This window comes from Scyliorhinus torazame, chromosome 15 (assembly GCF_047496885.1).
Source record: "Scyliorhinus torazame isolate Kashiwa2021f chromosome 15, sScyTor2.1, whole genome shotgun sequence".
Classification (NCBI taxonomy): domain Eukaryota; kingdom Metazoa; phylum Chordata; class Chondrichthyes; order Carcharhiniformes; family Scyliorhinidae; genus Scyliorhinus; species Scyliorhinus torazame.
The window spans coordinates 85,973,431-85,994,839 of record NC_092721.1 but is presented as its reverse complement, the minus strand read 5'-3'; the positions used below and the strand labels follow the sequence as shown (position 1 = coordinate 85,994,839).

Below are 21,409 nucleotides of genomic sequence, written 5' to 3'. Positions count from 1 at the left end.
TATAACCTGTTTTTAATCAAAGTGTATATAAAAATAACATACTCACATTGAATTACATTGGCTCATTCCTCTATCTTATCAATAGCCCTTTTCAGTTTTCAAAGTTATTTGCTGTACTTCGCATTTTAACAATATGTTAAATTTGAACACTAACTAGCCGCATATCCAAATCATTGATATAATAATAATCTTTATTGTCACAAGTAGGCTTACATTTTTTACACTGCAATGAAGTTACTGTGAAAATCCCCTAGTCACCACGTTCTGGCGCCTGTTCGGGTACACAGAGGGAGAATTCAGAATGTCCAAATTACCTAACAGAATGGCTTTCGGGACTTGTGTGAGGAAACCGGAGCACACGGAGGAAACCCACACAGACACAGGAAGAACGTGCAGACTCCGCACAGACAGTGACCCAAGCCGGGAATCGAACCTGGGACCCTGGAGCTGTAAAGCAACAGTGATACCCACTGTGCTGCCGTGCTGCCCATGTACACAGTGAATGGAAGAGATCCCAGAGTGGAATGCTGTGTGACACCACGACCTACTTCCAAACACTTTGAATAAACTGCTTTTCGCTTAATTCTGTGCCGCTTCAGTTTGCCCTGGAGTGTAAGACATTCTCCATAGTTTTCTGGAAGTTCACATAACATCACATCACCAAATGTCCTTTGTTGATCTAGGACTGGGAAAGTGATGTTGAGTGGTAAACAACATGGATGGGAAGAGCCAAAGGAGTCCTCATGAATAAGATTAGTAACTGCTGATGCGGTAGGGTGGGAGAGGGGGGTCTATGAAATAATAGAGGATGGATGTCTTAAGGAGAAGGAGGGGGTCGCTGAAAGGAAGAAGGGCCAGGGGCAGAAGGATAGATACCCTTGATTTTAGACAATTATTTTTTATTATCCTTTCATGGGCGTGGGCATCACTTTTATTCGCCATCCCTAATTGCTCTTGTGAATATGGTGGTGAGCTTCCCTCTTAAATTGTTGCAGTCTTAGTTGTTGTAGGTACACACATAGTGCTGTTCTAGAGGGACTTCCAGGATTTTGACCCAGTGACAATGAGGAAACGGTGATTTTGTTCCAAATTAGGACAGTGTGTGGTTTATAGGGGAACATGTAGGTGGTGGTATTCCCAATCATTTGCGGCCCTTGTCCATCTAGAGGTTGCAGGTTTGGAAGGTGCTTTTGAAGGAGTCTGGATGAATTGCTGCAATGCATCTGGTAGATAGTACACACTGCTGTCACGATGGAGGGATTGAATGTTGGAAGTTGATGCATGGGGTGCCAATAAAGTGGGCTGCTGTGTCCTGAATGCTGTCAAGCTTCTTGACTGTTGTTGGAATTGTAATCATCGAGAATTCCATCACACTACTGACTTGAGCCTTGTTGAACAGGCTTTGGGAAGTCAGCAAGTGCATTACTCTTCACAGAATTCCCAGCCTCTGACTTGCTCTTTTTGCCACACTATTTATATGACTCTGCAGTTTAATTTCTGATAAGTGGTAGCCCCTTTGATGTTGATAGCAAGGAATGTAGCAATGGTAATGTCATTGAATGCCATGGGGAGATGGTTGGATTCTCTCTTGTTGGAGATGACAATTGCCTGACAGTTACAGAGCACGAACGTTACTTGCTGTTTTATCAGCCCAAGCCTCAATGTTGGTCTCGCTGCATATGGACACTGATTGCTTCAGTATCTGAGGAGTTACGATTCGTGCTGAACAGTGTATAATCATCAGCAAACAGTCTTATCTCTGTCCTTGTGATGGAGGGAAGATCATTGAAGCAGCTGAAGATGGTAGGCTATCCTCAGAAGCGCCTGCAGTGATGTTTTGGGACTAAGATGATTGACTCGAACAACCACAACCATCTTCCTTTGTGCCAGGTATGATTCCAACCATTGGAGAATATTCCCCCGATTCTTATTGGCTTCAGTTTTGCTGGAACTCCATGATGCCACACTTGGTCAAACATTGCTTTGTTGTCAAGGGCAGTCATCTTCACCTCTTGAGGTCAGCTCTTTTGTCCATGTTTGGACTGAGTCTACAATGAAGCTGAATGACCCTGATGAAACCCAAACTGCATCAGTGAGCAGGTTATTGCTGAGTAAGTGCCACTTTACTGCTCTGGCAATGACTCCTCAATCAAGTTACTGATGAACGAGAGTAGACTGATGGAGTGGTAATTGGATTGGATTTGTTTTGCTTATTGTGGGCAGATCATTACTGGGCAACATTCCACATTGCCCAGCAGATGCCAGTGTAGTAGCTGTACTGGAACAGCTTGGCGAAGGGCATTGCTAGTTCTTGAGCACAAGTCTTCAGTGCTGTTGCTGGAATGTTGCAGATCCCATAGCCTTTGCATTATTCAGTGCCTTTAGTCATTTCTTGATTTTGGCCGGGATTCTCCGCTTGGGAGACTAAGGGCTGGATTCTCTGATTTTGAGGCTATGCCCGGAGGAAGTGACTGGTTTTACGCCGAAAAAGTTGTTGAGACCCCAGCACCAATGTTCCAACCGGTGAGGGGCTAGCAACTGCGCCACGTAAAATGCACGGCCTGCCCGATATAAACACCTGGAGAATTGCCGGGTCCGTGGCCGTGCATGTGCACGGCAATGACATGCAGCGGCCACTCCGTACAACATGGCGCCAGCTGCGCTCGGCCCCGACCAGGCAGATAGTGCCCCCCCCGACACCTCCTTGCCACCCCCTGCTAACAGCATGGCTCCACCCAGACTGTGGCGGCGCTGGACACAGCCCGCAGCCGCCACGCCGGGTTCACAAAAATTGAAATCACACGTGTCCCGCGCCATCGGTAATTCGGCCCATCGGGGCAGAGCATCAGGGGAGGGCCTTCAGGTAACGCCCTGAGGCCGTCCCAATGGCGTGCGGCGTATTCCTCGATGATGCAGTTTTGAAGGGGGCGGAGCATCTGAAAACAGGCGCCATCTCGATTCGGTCGTAAACCGGAATCTTCTGCCCGATCTCCAATTACGATATCGGCATCAGGCAATGGAGAATCCCGTCCTAAGTGTTCCCATCAGGACTGATTAGCAGGCGATTCCCTCTTCTTTTGGGGGCGCTATTTGGTAAGTGAGTCAGGACATGCAAATTGGCCATCAATCCACCGGTGAGAATTGAGAGCAATTCCAGGCCCAGCGGGTGTTGTAACCGCTGGGGCCGGAATTAGTGCCAAAGAGCCTGACAGCTGGAGTGTTTTTAAGAGCTCCACTCACCACACATTCACTGCAGCCACGAAGATAACTCACAGAAGAGCTGCCCCCCTGATTTCTGGAATCCGATGTGGACCCACAGCTCCATGCTAGAGAGGAGGGGCACCCTCTTCCCTAGGGTAGGCAGCAGACTCAAACCTGTCCTCTTGAAAAGTGCCGAGTATCGGAGGTGGCAGATGCTGTCAGAGCTGCCATCCACACCAGGAGGCGACAGATGGTGATCCTGAGCGGTGGGAGTCTGTTGTGAAGCCTCTGCCATGAGTGGGGCAAAGAAATAGGGATGTTTCCAAAGGGCACGATGCAGGTGTCCTTTGGTTGGGGTGAGCTCTGCTGATCCCCTGCTTACTTTGCAATGGGACAGCGCTCCTGAGGAGTGCCAACACATGGTGGGCCACTGTTTGAGCTTGACATTTCCCCTCGATGACACAGCTGGGGTATGAGGGTGTAGTGTGAGCAGCCAGGAGCCTGTAAGCATCAAAGAGGTACATTTAAATCACAAACTGCTGCAATGGTGGTCTAAGCCAGACCACCCTGATCCCAAGGGGACACCGAGAGTCCACAGACTTAACACCAAATTGTTCCCCTCTACTGTTCCCAGCATGGGGAGCCACCCCCCCCCCCCCCCCGCCCCATCCCCAGCAAGCCTGACAATGTTTGAGGCTTTTCCAGAGTTTTTGTAGCCTCCCCCTCCCCCCCACTGCAGCCATGGCGCCCAGTCCCTGTTATAAACACTTGCACTAATTTGTGCCACAAGAATTATGGCTAAGAGGAGCGAAGTATCGCAGAGGGATGGAGACAGCCGACATGGGGTGCAAACGTCAATATCTTCGCCAGCGAGGGATCAGAGCATGGAGTCAAAATCTGCGCCAGATGCAAAATGGATTTTTTTCCATTTTGCGCAATTCTGCCCCCGATCAAAATTCTTACTTCCGGCATCACGAAGGGGACACTCCAGCCTATTATGTAGAGTGAATTGAATTGATGAAAACTGACATCTGCGATGGTGACTTCTGGAGATGGTCAAGATGGAACATCTACTCAGAACTTCTGGATGAAGATTGCTGCAAATGCTTCAGCTGTCTTTTTCAATAACGTGCTTGGGTCCTCCATCATTGAGGATGGGAATATTTGTGGAGCATTCTTTTTCAGGTAATTGATTAATTGTCCACCACAAATCATGGCTGGATGTGACAGAACTGCAGAACTTAGTTCTGACCCTTTGTGGGTTCACTAAGCTCTGTCTATTCAATGTTGCTTTTGTTTATAGCATGCACATAGTTCTGTGATGTAGCTTCACCAGGTTGACACCTCATTTTTAGCAATGCCTGTGCTGTTCACTTTCCAACTGAGCTATATCTCTAACACTCTGCTCACTAGTCACTCCTGATACAAAGAGGCGGGAATCTCCTTTGAGTGCAGTTTATATACATCGATCTAGTGCTGCCATCTAGTGGTTATCTTGCAGATGTTAACCCCTTACATACCAGCAGATATACAGATCACTACAGGTGTGACTGTCAGGTTGCTTGCCCAGTCTGTGAAACAGCTCACCCAATTTTGCCACAAGTCCCCAGATGTCAAGCGCCCAGATGTCAGTGAGGCAGATTTTGCAGGGTTGACAGGGCCAAAATGCTCATTGTGTTTTGCATCGGAGGTGAATATGGAGTGTATGGTAGAAATTATTTGGAGGAGATTGGTGTACAAGACAAATCTAGAGTTATTCCCCTGTAGTAGCAGTGAGAAGACATAGCCATAGGAGTGATCACAGAACTAAATGTGATTAGCAGTGCTTTCCACTTGCCTTTTATGGTTCACTCACTAATAAAGTGTTCTTTAGATTTGAAGCTGCGGTGTTAGCTGTTGTACCTGAGCAGAAATAGAGAATTGACCAGGACCAACTGCACAAGGATGTGAAGAGGACAATCAAGTAAAGGTTTTGATCCATGGAGGCATCGATGCCCTTCCCTATAAAGGGGTAGATAATCTCAGACATGAGAATAATTGATATGGGAAATGGAAAAATTGCTGGGGAAGGTTTTGGTGAATGGATGACAAGGAAAATCATTGCGGCAGAGGTAATATGGTTGTCTTTTTGTTATGCTGTAATTGGGTTTGATACTTGGGATACTTTGTAATTGGGATATAAAATTTGAAAATTCAATAAAATAAATGTTTGTGAGCATTTTCAGTATTTTTAATTTCCTTGGTCTTTTTTTTCTTTTTACAGGCATGGCATCGTTACACTCCAGGCTCAGTCTGAAGCAAACAGAAAACTTTGGTTAGAAGCAATGGATGGAAAGGAACCAGTATGAGATTTTTTTATAAGAGATATAGTCATTTGTACTACTTACAGTTATACTCATCTTTATGCTGCACATGTAGCAGAATCCAGAGCATCAATGCTCTGAAGATCATCTTGGGAACAGTTGTGGGGGGTACTTTTTCTGGGCTCCCTGCCCCTTGTTTCCATCCCTCCTTATTCCCTCCAATACAGGCTGGTGCTGAATTTATGGCTCAGTCCTTTTTGGTGCTTCTTCAAATGGGCACCTACCAAAGACAGAGAAAGGAAAATGAGGTGATAGGCAGAGTTATGTCATCCTTGGTTCGTTGAAGTGGCATCTACTTGAGGTGGCAGTGCGGGAATCTCCTCAATCTAAGGGTAACACTAAAGGGTTTGAGATGCAATGTTATGGGTCTTCATATCATTTACTTAGATTTTGCATTAGAGAAATGATCATTGCTCTGTACAAAACAGAAATAATAGCCCGTTCACGCCCTAGTAAAGCTCTCTGTTTGAATCCTTTAACTTCCTGGCACAGAACCAGCAACCTTCCAGCACTTTCTCAGCTCCCCAGACCTTCTCTGATCCCGAACTGCCTGTAGCCTGCTAACAACTCCAAGGGCTTCCCTGTGATCTGCAAACCACATGAGGTCCAAACTGCAACCAACTCTCTCAGCAAACAGAGAATCCTTTTACGCTTCACCCATCTCCATTACAACTATAGCCTTTCAGGATTCAATAAATGCTTTTAAACTAATTTAACGTAACCCTAACCCTAAACCTAATTTAATTCTGACTCCCAAAACAAAACATCTTTTGGACTGCACTTCAATTGCAATTAATGTAGACATCATGGACATTATTTTACGCTCCGTTCGGTGGCTTCTAAGATGGGAGGTCAGGGGAGGCTGTGAAATTCCATGCATGAAATCGCCTCCACGATCCTGCAGTCCTGACTTGGTTGCGATTATACTCCGGGTGGGACCAGGCCTCACAGGGGAAGTCCGTTCTTGCCCCAATTAAATCACTTAAACCGCTTAATGGTCATTTTAAGGGCCTTTTTCTGCCCATCCTCGATTTGTAGGCTGACGGGAAAATGCTAGATTTGGGGGGCTGAGGGGGAACCAAAATTAAATTCCTTGTGGGAAGCCGAAGAGGGGTGGGAGAGGGGGCTGTTGCACTTACCACCTTCCTTTCCTCTGGTTCTTGGCACTTAATTCCAGGCAGCAAGGTACTGTGTCCCTTATGACTACTGTAGTGCTATTCCTGGAATGACTAGAGAGCTGTCAACCAATCAGATTAGCCGGCAGCTCTCCAAGGCAGGTAACGGGCTGAAGTCCCACCTTCTGTCATTCAGTGTTCATTAGAGAATGAAATGACATTGGGCCTGCTGGAGTTGGCAGATAGTGTTCCCAGCCGACTCTTCACTTGGCAGGCACCTGAAAGTTCTGGACCCATCTCCAATTCTCCAGCTATGTAGGCCCACCTGCTGCATTATGGCTCCATCTCTTCTATTTTGATGCTATTAAACAAATATAGACAACTCTGAGCTGCCATTTTCTTTGGTTGTTCTGGCAGTCTCTAAAGACCAGTATTTTAATTACCATATCTTCACAACAACAATCTTAGCAAAACTAAACACTATATCTAAGATATTGACATGAACTGTGAACTAGATCTTCTTTCAACTTTCTCTGTCATTCTGAAAAGATCCTGGGCTCGATCTACCCGAATGAGGACAGAGTCCCGTAGTGCAATTAGCCGTGTCTTTCCCAGCGCTAGGAGGGCCAAGAAAAACTCTGCTATCTAACACCCATCCGGGTAGATCGGGGGCCTCAATGGGGAATGTTCCATCGAGGCCCCACTTAGCCCCATTCCCTGCACTGCCGAGTTCCACTCATGGCATCCCAATCTCTCGAGCCCCCAACATGCCCCCCCTCCTCCCTTAAGTCCTAAATCACTGTAAGGGATTCTGGGGTGGGAAGGGGGCGCACCCCTTCACACCCACACAGGGCACCGTGGCCCGATCCCTTCTGCATGCAAAATGACCAGTGACACCCTTGCAGTACCCCCAACAGCTGGCAGTGCCATCTGGGTACATTGGCAGTGCCAGGCTGGCACCGAGGTGGCACTGCCAGGCTGGCACTGTCAGGGTGTCCAGGTGGCACCAGCAGTGCCATCCTCACCAAAGGTCATGCATCTGGGGGCCTCCGGTCCCCTGGGAGACCCCCATGAGTGTGTTGCTCTTTTTAGCCTTAGTTTATTAGCTCTGATTATGTCACCTTTGCTCACGAGTCGCCAGGTATCTTTCTGATACCGCCACGTGGTTCAAGCTCAAGTTATGATTAATAAGTCAGCACACCGCTTAGTAAGATTGAAATCAACGGTCATTTATTATATACAACAATTAATGCTTACACAATAATCCTACAATCTATATCGAAACCTACCACTACTGGCCAATACTTAACTTTAGGAAGGGCCCACCAGGTCAGGGAAACAAATGGCTTATTGAATTGGATTTGGCCTGCGGGATTCAAAAAGGCTGATACGGGTCGATGGCTAGGAATCTCTATTGGGTAGCGATCGCTGGAGTCAAACTTACGGTTCTTTGCTGAAGGTTCTTGCGAAGGCTGCGAGCAGGTGAAGAAGGGAGCGAGAGAGAGAGATCTGAACTTGGCCCCTCACTTTATAGGGCCCAGGGGCTTCCCGCCTCTCGGGGCGGCCCTTGACCCTGAGTCCCAAGTGATTGGACTTGTTCCCAATCACTGGGTTTGATATGTCCAATAACGGGGCGATTCCTCGATCGGGGGGTGGTCGTTCACCTGTCTTTGTTTCGGCCACTGCAGGCGGCGACAGGTCTGGCCCGGCTTTCAATTGTTAATATGTTGCAATTGTTCCCGAGGATAGCCGATTAAACTGCAGATGTCTGGGTTGATGTGCTGCTAATAGTCTTGAGTATCGATCTGGGCCGACTTCCCCAGAGTCGAATACGCTATTCTGTCTGCAGCTGTCCGTTTGTGTCCTGTTGGCTGCTTTTCCCATCAGCCTTTTCGGTTAGCCATTTTAAATCGGGTTTTGGCCAAATTAATAGGGAATCAGCCATTTTAGGTGGCTACAAGTGCAGTTCCTTCCGGTCCCCATTAGTGGAGACCAGCACTGGACAGCGCTCGTCCGATGTCTCTAAGGCGAGATGTTAGATCTCAAGCCTTGGTTAGATCACAGGAACAATGAGCAGGATTCACATTGTCATGTCTCGCAAGATTATATTAGATCTCGCGAGGCGTGGCGACCGCGTAGATTCCGGAAGTGGGATCTCCTGGCGTCTACTGGCCGCGGCTGCCTTTCGAGTGCAACACGGCCGGTAGATCCCGCCCCCTATTTGTCCAATTTTTCTTCATAACTAAAACTTCTTATCCCTGGTGTCAGTCATAGTGAGAAAACGAAGCATGAAAAATTTTCAGAAAGCATTTTAATAGATTGGTAGTGAACAGTGGCCAGTTTGTTCAGTCCAAGTGATGGATTTATTTTCTCAGCATACGTTTGAAATGCAAGTTTGACAATAAAAGTGGAAACACTTGTGGTAGGAAATTTACTGGCTGTCGAGCAGCAATAAACCAATATGGTATTAAGGCGGGGGAGGCATGTGACACAGTGGTTAGCAGGCAAACCTATGATTATCACAAATCAGAGCCCACAGGGACATGCCTTCAATTCTAAAATGCTGCCGGCACGGTTTCACATCCTTAATGCTGATACAACCACCGGGCTCGTGAAGTATCTGGCCAGCGAGAATGGAAGAGGCGCCAGCAATAGTGTCCTCAAACTGGTCTTTTTACATGAGGCCACCTCCATCCGCCCCAACACGACCTCTCCTCCACTACCCATTTTCTAACCATTGCAATGCTTGCTGCCCAATAATTGTTTTGCAAGTTTGTCAACGCTAATCTATCCCATCGATCCCATTCGAAGAATACCCTCCTAGCCTGGGACGCCTCAGCCACCCACACGAACCTCAAAATCATCCCAATAGCCTTCCCAAAAAAGGATTTGGGCACAAAGATCGGGAAGTTCTGAAACTCAGAGGGCGCGATTCTCCGCTCCCGCGCCGGTTGGGAGATTCGCCTGGGTCACCAAATTTTCCCGCGACGCCGGTCCGACGCCCTCCCGCGATTCTCCCAAGCGGCGAGAACGGCCCCGTCGAGGTCCGTGCGGCGCAGGCCGGAGAATCGCCTGAGACACCCAAAATGGCGATTCTCCGGCACCCCTGCTATTCTCCGGCCCAGATGGGCCGAGCGGCCAACCCAAAACGGCGGGTTCCCCCCGGCGCCGTCCACAACTGGTCGCTGCCGGCGGGAACAGCACGGGAATGCTGGGGTGGGGGGGGGGGGGCTGAAATGGGGTGTGGCCCGCGATCAGTGCCCACTGATCGTCGGACCGTCCTCTCTGAAGGAGGACCTCCTTTCTCCCGCAGCCCCGCAAGATCCGTCTGACATCTTCTTGCGGTGCGGACTCGGAGAGGACGGCAACCCGCATGCGCGGGTGACGCCAGTTATGCGGCGCCGGCCGCGTCATGTATGTGGCGCCGCCTTGATGCGGCTCCATGGCCTGGCGCGCGTAAATGACGCGGCGCCGCTCCTAGCCCATTATCGGGCCCTGAATCGGTCGGGATAGGGGCCATTTCGCGCTGTCGTGAACCTCGACGGCGCGAACACTCTGCCTCTATTTCAGAGAATCCCGCCCAGAATCTTTGGTAGCATCGTCACCTTTACCGTCTGGACCCGGCCAGCCCACAACAATGGCTGCATATCCCAGCTCTTAAAGTCTGCCTTCATTCCCTGCACCAACTGCGCCAAATTCAACTTATGCAGCACTTGTATCCCAAGATAACAAAAACTCGCCCCTACCAACTGAACCGGCAGCCCCCCCAAACCCCTCTCTTGTCCCTGGGCATTAATTGGGAATATCACCAAGGCAGAAGCGGCTGGTGCAGTGGGCTGGAGCTGGTGTACGCATATATCAAGACTCTACGGTGGAGCTGGCGAGGAGGCGGGCTGCCTTCAGCCGGGTGAAGAAGGCACTGTACATCAGTAAGGTGCAGTGCGGCATAGTGTCCCCAGCTAAGTTGAGGGTGACCTACAAATCCAAGGACTTTTATTTTGGGACGGCAGAAGCAATGGAGGAGTTTGCGAAGGCAGAAGGACTGTGGCTGAATTGAGAAATGGTCATGTACCGATGTAGCCTCATGTAACTGTATTTTTTCACTGCATGCTGCTGTATGTGCTAAATAAGCCAATGTTGTATATATTTGGACAAGGGAAGAGATGGGACTTTCACTTGCAATGATGGTTCTTTGGGGCTTGGGTGTGTATGCGGGGTTTGTGTGCTAAAGGGGATTTCTTGGTTTTCCTGGGACCGGGCAAGGGGGAAAGAGACCCGGGTGGGGGCCTCCACGCTGGCCGATTTAAGCCGGCCAGTGAACGGGAGTGAGGTGGGAGGAGGGGCTGCGGCCATCGGAGCCTGGCAGAACAGGTTCCGATGAGTCTAGCCGGAGTGGATAGTTGGGGGGGAAGGAACAGAGGTTGGGGGGAGGAGTTTTATAAGAGGAAGTGGAGGGGAGGAGTCGGGGAGGGGGGGGGGTTACAATTCATGGATATCATTTACGATACTCTTTCGGGGATTGGATGACATTGAATGTTGGGGGAGGGGGGTGGACTCTATAGGTCAATGGTGACCATAGGCGATTCCTGATTCCTTTGTCTATTTTTTCCCTTTGTTTTTCCCAACGTGGGAGGGTTTGTTTTATTTGGTGCTTATATTGTCAGGTGTGGGGTGTGGGAGGATGGGATCATTGTTGTTGATATGGGGATTGACTTTGTATTTGTTACCATTTACTGCTTGTTGGTGGGATGTAAATTCTGAAGAAAATGTGAAAATGGAGAATAAAAATATTTTACAAAAAAAAAATTGGGAATATCACACGTTTCCCCATGTTGAGCTTATACCCCGATAAGAGGCTAACCTCTCAAAAATCCCCATGAACCTGTCGAAGCTCCCGACCACGTCAGAATTATACAGCAGGAGATTATCCGGATACGCCTGCCTCATCCCCCGATGCAAACCAAAATACTCTCGAGTTGACCTTGTTAGTCTGAACACTCACCTTAGGCACCTTATACAACAGCTGAACCCTGTCCGCAAATCCCTGCCCAAACCCCAACTGCCCCAGGACCCCGAATAAGTGCGCGCACTCAACCCGATTGAAAGCTTTCTCCACGTCCTTCGCCATGACCACTTCAACTTCTCGCCCTCCAAGGGCATCATAATGACATTCAATAATCTCTGAAGATTCGTCAACAGCTGCAGCTCCTTCACAAATCTTGTCTGGCCGTCACCTATGATCCTCAGCACACAATTCTCTATCTGCGTCGCCAGTACCTTCGCCAACAACTTTCCATCTACATTCAACAGCAAAATCGGGTGGTACGGCTCTCACTGCTCAGGGTCCTTGTCTTTCTTTAAAATGAGCAATATTGAGGCTTGAGACAGCATGGTGGGGGAGCTCTCCTCTCTCATTTGGGCAGCACGGTAGCACAATTGACTAGCACTGTGGCTTCACAGTGCCAGGGTCCCAGATTCGATTCTCCGCTGGGTCACTGTCTGTGCGGAGTCTGCACGTTCTCCCCATGTCTGCGTGGGTTTCCTCCGGGTGCTCCGGTTTCCTCCCACAGACCAAAGACGTGCAGGTTAGGTGGATTGGCCATGCTAAATTGCCCTTAGTGTCCAAAAGGTTAGGAGGGATTATTGGGTTATGGGGATAGCGTGGAAGTGAGGGCTTAAGTGGGTCGGTGCAGACTCGATGGGCCGAATGGCATCCTTCTGCACTGTATGTTCTATGTTCTATTCTCACCGTCGACTTATGATGCATCTTGACTAACGGGGGCCCCATCTCCAACCCAAAATCTTGTAGAACGCAGCTGGGAAACCATCCAAACCTGAGACCTTCCGCTTCTGCATTGACTTTATGCAATCCATTACCTCCCTCAGCCCAATCGGGGCTTCCAGTCCTTGCACCTTAAAATCAATCCTCCCCTTAATCAGCCGGTATGTGTCCAGGTCCGAAATCTTCGCCAAAACCCACCTCAACAACTCTACATCATCCCAATTTGGAGCTCTCTCCAATCTCCTACTCATCATCACAAATCTACTCCCAGGGCCTGTCACTATATTCCCTGCCTCAAAAGCTACCCATTTATTGATCAACAATGCCACCCCTCTCATCTTCATGCCCAACCACGAATGGAATACTTACCCATCCAGCCCTTCCTCAATCTCATCTGGTCCCCACCTTCAAACGTGTCACCTGAAGAAACACCTTTCGGGCAGCTCGGTAGCACATGTGAATAGCACTGTGGCTTTAAAGCGCCAGGGCCCCAGGTACGATTCCCCGCTGGGTCACTGTCTGTGAGGAGTCTGCACTTTCTCCCTGTGTCTGCGTGGGTTTCCTCCGGGTGCTCCGGTTTCCTCCCACAGTCCAAAGACGTGCAGGTTAGGTGGATTGGCCATGATAAATTGCCCTTAGTGACCAAACAGGTTAGATGGGGTTATTGGGTAATGGGGATAGGGTGGAAGTGAGGGCTTAAGTGGGTCGGTGCAGACTCGATGGGCCGAATGGCCTCCTTCTGCACTGTATGTTTTATGTTCTATGTTCACTTCCACCTTCAAACTCCTTAAATGCACAAAGACGTGAGACCTCTGAATCGGTCCATTCAATCCCCGAACGTTCCATGTAGCATGGTAGCACAGTGGGTAGCACTGTTGCTTCACAGCTCCAGGGTCCCAGGTTCGATTCCCGGCTTGGGTCACTGTCTGTGTGGAGTATGCATGTTCTCTCTGTGTCTGCGTGGGTTTCCTCCGGGTGCACCGGTTTCCTCCCACAAGTCCCGAAAGACAGGCTGTTCGGTGAATTGGATATTCTGAATTCTCCTTCTGTGTACCTGAACAGGCGCCGGAATGTGGCGACTTGGGAATTTTCACAATAACTTCATTACAGTGTTAATGTAAGCCTACTTGTGACAATAAAGATTATTATTATGTAATGAACAGACTTGGCCAACACCCTCCCCAATCAACCGTAACCTCTCTTTAACCAGCTTACCCAGATCCACGCCTCCCTCACCCTCGGGGCCTTCCCAGGATGTCCGCCGCCATTCCCATTTAACAAACTGTGCCACACCAATTCAATCCACGTCAGCATCCCCCCTCCCACACGCTCCTCCCAAACAGTTCTACCTCGGAGAAAAATGCTTTTCACTGTACCTCCGTACACGTGACAATAAACAAAATCCAGTCCAATCAAGCTGAAGCCACGAAATGTGCAACCACTCACTCCATGGCCGCCACCAGACATCCTTCTGCTCCACTATTAACAGCGACCCCAGTCCAAGATTTTATACCAAGCCCTTGAGGACTTCTTTCTCTTGACTGCTATGCAAACTGTTCACAATTGCTTTAACTCTCGATTCCCAGGCTGTATTAAAATGGCATCAGATGTTTGATTTACCATTGAAGGCTGCTGTCCCACTTTAAATCTGATTACTGCAATTGTCTGTTTAACTTTGAATACTTTGTTTACTCAAATTTGAATTCTTCTGAACAATACCTTGGTTTCTGTTCACTTAACTCCAGACTGCTTGGACACTTCTCTTCATTTCTCTAGTTTCCTTAATCAGCTGAACTTTAGATATCCGGCATCTGTTTTCCAAACCATTACTCCATAGTATTGCTTTTCTTCTAGCAAAGCTGAGAGAGATGTTCCCTCTCTAACCTTCTAAACCAACTGCTTCTATCAGATCTGTGAGAGCTGCCTTCTCTCTCACTGCATACTCCAAATGAGCAAAACCAAGACTGGGTGCCGTTCTACCTGGTCCACATTTGTGTGGACCAGCACTGATCGGCGCCGGGCTGCAGCCTCTCTGCGGAGGCCTAAGAATCGACGGAGGCCAGTGGGTCCCACGTGAGTCGGTCGTAAGTAGGTTTCCCTTGAATACAACGCGGCCAGAGAATCGTGCCCTAAATGTCATTGAATAGCGGTGAGGAACTCCCTGAAAAACACGCCATAAATGAACTTCAAACTTTTTCTGGAGAATCGCACCACAGATCCCTGAAGGTGGCAGGGCAGGTAGATAAGGTGGTTAAGAAGGCATATGGGATATTTATCTTTATTAGCTGAGGCATAGAATACAAGAGCAGGCAAGTCATGTTGGAACTGTATAAAACGTTGGTTAGGCCAGAACTGGAGTACTGTCTTCAAGTCTGGTCACCACATTATAGGAAGGATGTCATTTCACTGGAGAGTGTGCAGAGGAGATTTAGTAGGATGCTGGCTGGGCTGGAGGGTCTGAGCTAAAAGGAAAGATTGGATAGGCTGAGGTTGGTTTCCATGGAGCAGCGAAGGATGAGAGGGGACATGATAGAGGAGTATAAGATTGAGTGGCTAGGGCAGCACGGTGGCGCAGTGGTTAGCACTGCTGTCTCACGGTGCCGAGTCCCAGGTTGGATTCCGGCTCGGGGTCACTGTCTGTGTAGATTTTAAACATTCTCCCCGTGTTTGCATGGGTTTCGCCCCCACAACCCAAAGATATGCAGGCTGAGTGGATTGGCCATGCTAAATTGTCCTTTAATTGGAAAAAATGAATTGTGTACTCTAAATTTTTTTTTAAAGTTTATGAGAGGCATGGATAGGGTGGATACAAAGGGACCTTTCTACCAGTAGAGGGGTCAGTAGTCAGGTTCCACAGATTTAAGGTTGAAGAAGGCTATGAGGGGAGTTCAGGAGTAACTTTTTCACTCAGAGGATGGTGGGAGTGAGTCTGGAACTCGTTGCCTGAAAAAGTGGTTAAGCCAGAAACTCTCCTAGCATTTAAGAAGTATTTAGATATTCACTTGTGCTGCCGTAACCTCCAGACCTGTGAGCCAAGTGCTGGAAAATGAGATTAGTGTGGTCAGATCTTTGTTGACCGACATGGACACAATAGGCCAAATGGCCTCCTTCACTGCTGTAAATGTCAATGAACCTACATTTTAAAATCCTCCCATTCACTACCCTTCAATCTCCAATAAGCAATTGAATACAAAGAACTCTCCTCCATTACCATTGAGCCTACACCTATTTATAATGTGGAAATAGGCCATTTGACCCAACAGATTCATACTAATGCTTACGCTGCACATGAGCCTTCTCCATCCCTCTCTACTTAAGTCATACCTATAGTTGTGGGACTAGGGGAGGAACGGAGCACAGTTCATTATTCCTGAAATAAGAATATATGTTAGTCCCATCCCCTATTGTCAAACTCCATCTATTGCAGCTAATCATCTTAAATGAGTTCTTTAAAAGTTAAAGTTCACAAAGCATTTTGAGACAGACATATCAGACTAATAATGTGGCAGAAAATTCTTCAATTGAAGGCAGTATGTAGAAAATAATTCCGGGTGCAGAGTTGAAGCACTAAAAGCTCTAGGTGGAATTTTCTGGTTCTCCCCGCAGCATGTTTTTCGGCGGAGGAGGTGCCTCGCCCTTGGCCCCCGGTAGGATCTCCTGGTCCTGCCAAAGTCTACGCCTTTCTTCAATGCGCACCCGCCCACCGCCAAGGGACATGCTGCGGGGGTTGTCTTTGCTGTGACCGGAGAACCCCACTGGCATGAAGGGCAAGAAAATCCCACACTCTGACGTCGGGATTCTCCCGAAACGGTGCGATGGCCCGACGGCTGGGTAAAAACTGGCACAAACCACTCTGGCGACAGGCCAACTGGAAGTTGTGGAATTCTCCGCACTTCCGGGGGCTAGGCCGGCGCCAGAGGGGATAGCGCCATGCTAGCTGGCGCCGAAGGGACTGCGCAGGTTAGCGCATGTGCAGAACCGCCGGCGTGGTTCAGCGCATGCGCAGACCGGCCGCCGTATTCTGTCACATGCGCAGGGGGGTGTCTTCTCCGCACCGGCCGTGGCGGAGCCCTACAGGGGCTGGTGCGGAAGGAAGAAGTGCCCCCACGGCACAGGCCCGCCCGCAGATCGGTGGGCCCCAATCGCGGGCCAGGCCACCGTGGGGGCTTCCCCCCGGGGTCGGATCCACCCGCGCCCCCCGAGGACCGCACCAGCCAACGTACCTGCCAAGTCTCGCTGTGTGGGACCATGTCCAATCCACGCCAGCGGGACTGGCGAGAAGCCGACGGCCGCTCGGCCCATCGGGGCCCGGAGAATTGCCGGGGGGGGCCACTGCCAGTGGCCCCCGACTGGCGTGGCGTGATCCCCGCCCAAAATCCGGCGCCGGAGAATACGGCAGCCGGCGTCGGAGCGGTGGGACGGGATTCACGTCGCCCCCCGGGATTCTCCGACCTGGCGGGGGGGGGTCAGAGAATTCTGCCCTGTATGTCTCAATTCAACAGTACAAACTCTGTTCACCTCGCCAAGGTCAACCACTGTTTCTGACGAGCAAAAGGGTTTAATTAAAAGGGGCTAGTGCTTGCCTAAATCTAGCACAAAGGGGAATGTAGTTCGGGGGCATTAAGCATTTGAATTTCAACCTCACGAAGCATTCAGGGATATAGAACCATGACAGCCAAATGCAAATCATTCATTATCTGATTGCCTGGTAGAGCATGCTAGAGGGGTTGCCTGGCCTATTTTTAATATAGAAGAAGTTGAATGGCATATTCCTCTGTAATACAGGTTAGAACAGCTGAATGGCCTGTTTCTGTTCCTAATGTCCCTGTGTAAGCCAAATGCAGACCAGGAATGTACACAGGTGTAAGATTTTATACATTGTAGGTATGCTATTTAGTTGAATAAAACTATGTAAATGATAGCTGAAAATTTAGCAGTACCCTGCTACCATTTTTAGTGTGTTACTGTGTAAGTCAAAGTTGGTCTGTATGTGTAGACATATTTCTAGTAATAGATTATTAAACTGGCTGCCTTTTCAATTGAGAAATGGTGCAAAACAGGAAGATTTTCCTGTGCTGTACTCCATATAGCTCCTTTTTGCATCCTGAAAAACACTCTCAAGCTTATCTGACTTTCCTAACATTTACACTTGAAAAGGTTGCAGTGATGTAACTGAATGTCTCTGCACTCAACTCACCTGTAATAAATAGCATGGGGGTGTAGTTTAATGTAAAACTGTTCCTCAGAAATCTCTAATTTCAGAGTTGCACTTTAGGTCTTTACGGATTGGTTGGTTTAGCCAGGGACGGCCTTTATTTTGTGTTTTGATTGTATATTTCTTTCTGCTTTTGTATGTAGTTTAGAATGTTATTAGTATTTTATTTGATGCTGGAGGATGGATTCAGTATTGTGAAACCTGCCCACTCATGATTTACCATATTTGGAGGCAGACCAGGAGAAACAATAGCAATTATCCTTGACAGATATGGAAGTCATTTGCCCAACATCCGCTGAGCCTAAACATTCATATTGCTACCATGAAGTAAAGTTCTCCCATGACCGTACAACTGCTCCACACAAATGGAATAAAAAAGAAGCTTCATTTGTCAAATGAGCAACCATTTTCCTCCATTTTATAATTCTCGCATTTGCTTTCTCTGTTGGCTATCTCATTTACTAGCTCGTTGAGACAGACTATAGGAACACTCAGTCATAGCATAGAAGAGGGGCGACATACTGCCTCATGGCTCTGAGGACCCGAGTTTGATCCTGGCCCTAGGTCACTGTCCTTGTGACGATTGCACATTCTCCCCATGTCTGCGTGGGTCTCACCCCCACAACCTAAAGTTGTACAGAGTAGGTGAATTGACATACTAAATTGCCCCTTAATTGGAAAAAAAAGAGAATTGGATACTCCAAAATTATTTTTAAAAAGTCATAGCATAGAAGAATATACATATGCATGACATATTTCAATTAACATATTTGTAAATGACAAATGCAAATTACAGCATCTGATTTGTTAAAATGTATTTCAAGATACAAAATTAATTATTCCAGACACCCTAAAATCCACATAAAACATTTAAAATGTTTTCTTATCATGTGGCACAAAATTGCTGAAGTTAGTAGTAAGAAAACACAGGCTAAATTAGAACAAGAACATTTGGGATAGGATTGCTGTAATATTCCGTGGAGCAAAGTGACAGCAGAGTGCCAAGGACTCATGCAGTTCCTGAAGTGGTATCAATAGTGGTTTCTTTTAATTCAGACAAACTGGAAGTTTGAGTCCTGAACTTGCACCCCAGCTGGCAGTACATGTTTTGTTATTTATATCATGAAATAAAATATAGTTGGAATATTTCTGTTGCAAGTTTAGTAAGAATGAAGTTAATCTATTCCTTTTTAATGGAAGATGTAACAAAAAATGAACAATATTTTAAGTAAACTACGGAAAATATTCTATGAACTGTCTTCATTCTCAGAATATTGCACAATAAATAATCTGTTCCAGTCTTAATGTTATGCTTTAAGTGCTCAATTTGTGATTTTAGATCAAATTATTACAATGAAGAATTAATACCAGTTTGCTTGGTATCAAAATTGTCAAGTTGTTAATAATATCATTTTTTTTCCAGATATACACCTTGCCGCCTCTTAGCAAGAAAGAAGAGTGTAAGAAATCTTTTGGCTTCTCAGAAATGTGCACGTTTTCAGTGTTCCTCACATACACCTCTGTTAGTGTTTTTAATAGATGGCTGTTTATTTCAAATGAATGCAAATAAGATAAGGATGTAACTCTACCAGGTAACAATCAACTATCAAAGCACAGTAGCATAAATTGTCAGCCAGCACCCTTCAAATGATATAATAGAAATGTGTATTTCAGGCCATGAAATTCATCGGAATTATTCTGGACCTTGGAATACCAAATTGAAATTCTGTGGCATATCAAAAGAATCCCATTCCTTCCATCAATTAAATCGATAAAATGTATAGCCGTCAGGCAAAAAAATAACAATCTTGCCTTTGTGTAGTGCCTTCCAGGCCCGCTGGATGTCCCTATGGGCTTCACAGCTAATAAATGATTTTGAAATGAAGTCACTATTGTCAAATATGCAAAGGCAGCTCAAGCATGATGGAGAGGAGATCAAGGATGATTGTGGCCAGATCAGTCGTGAGGCTGGGAGAATTACTGGTAACCGAGGGCAGGTCAGGGGGATAGAGGGAGGGTGAATATGACAATTGGCATGTTCAGGGTAATGTGCGGCAGGTCCAGTGCATTGTGGGACAGCTTGATAGTGATGAGTGGCAGCTCTAGGTTGACAGTTGATCAAAGATGATGGTGTGTGGTTAAGGTAGGATGATAGCAGGATGGTCAAGGGTGATGGGTGGGCATTGGGGGGAGAGGTCAAACGTGATTGAGAGAGAGTGCAGGACAATAAGCTTGAGGAATTAAAGTATGGCAGGTAGGGAGGCGGTGGCAAAATCCTCTCTTAGACAGCCAGAATTATGTTACTGCCTTGCGGGGAATGGATGCCTGTCTGCATGCCTTTTAAATATGGTGCCTGGACCTTCAATTACCATGAGGTAATGGTGCACTGCCACACAATTGACCATGCCATCAACTGTGTGTAGTGTGATTGAGCGTGGCCAGCGCCCTGCCTCAGTATGGAAGTTTCACTCACATCCAGTCCTGCCATCGGGGCATTCACCCCAGCATCAAAAACACTGGTTGAGCTTCGTTAAGAGTATTATGGACAATTCAGGAAACATGTAAATGTAATAGAAAGGTATGCTGGAGGTTTGCCAGGATGTTACAAGGGCTGAAGAACCTAAGTTATGAGGAGAGGTTGGAATGGTAAACTATTCTCCTCGGAACAGAGAAGTTTAAGAGATGCTTGAACAGAGGTTGCCAAGATGATGAGTGGAAAAAAATATTCCCTCTAATGAGTGGATAAATAGCTAGAAATCATACGCTAGAATCCCCTACCCCACAGCGGGTTATCCAGCGGTAAAAATGGCTCGCCAATGGCTGCTGGCAAGCTCTTCCTGTCCCGCCAAAGTCAATGAATGCTTGCATTTCTCGCCAGCTGCGCTACAGGCCAACCTGCCATGGGGTTCGCCCTCGGTGTGACGGAAACATCCCACCAGGGGGAAGTCCAGAAAATCCTGACCATAGATTCAAAATCGTTTGCAAAAGATATAGAAGGGAAATGAAAAATGTTTTTTTGACTCTTCATTGTCAGGGACTGAAGCATTGTTCCTGAAAAGGTGACTGCTTGCCGTGCCAAAAATCAATAATTTCCAGCACTACTTAAAGCAACCTGCACCTCTTAAAGGAGAAGTGTATTGCGACAGGAGCTGGTATTGGAAGACTTACATGATTTGGGAAAGAGAAAAGAATAGACACGTGGGAGGGAACAGGCTTCCCTGAGTTTCAGACATTGCATGGATGATCTTAGAGGAAATGAGGAGGAGAATTATCCTGTATTCACAGAAGCAGTGTTTTTTTGGATGGGGGAAGATGGCGGTGTGGAAGAGCAAAATGAGGCACTCCAGACACACAGTTAAAAAGCCAGTAGAATCAGATAGTTTTGGCATCAATCTCAAGAGAGGATTTGGGTTCCCTTCCTAGTGGGTATACCAGCACCAGATTGACTGCAGCGGTTCAACAAGGTGGATCACCACCACCTTCTCCAGGGCAATTAGCGATAGGAAACAAATATTGGCTTTACCAGTGACTCCTATATCCCATGAAATAATAGAAAACAAACTTGATTGTAGTGATGCAAGTTAAATGATCTCTCACAGAATTAAGGTAAGTGAATGCATCTTCAAATGCTATATCCAGTACCTGCGACACTAGCCTCAATCACTGCTCAAACCACCACATTCACATCACACAATCACCAGCAATCTCGATCAATCAGAAATCATACCTAACA

General features: G+C 47.4%; 1 protein-coding gene across 1 annotated transcript in view; it reads left to right on the top strand.

Moving 5' to 3' along the window:
• The window catches only part of arhgap42a (Rho GTPase activating protein 42a), a 572,455-nt gene that overhangs the window by 397,519 nt on the left and 153,527 nt on the right, over positions 1–21,409 (top strand). Inside the window, exons 11-12 of the mRNA XM_072476376.1 lie at positions 5,465–5,543; positions 19,100–19,136. Of these exons, the coding sequence (XP_072332477.1) occupies positions 5,465–5,543; positions 19,100–19,136 (116 nt within the window). The remainder of the gene's footprint in view (positions 1–5,464; positions 5,544–19,099; positions 19,137–21,409) is intronic.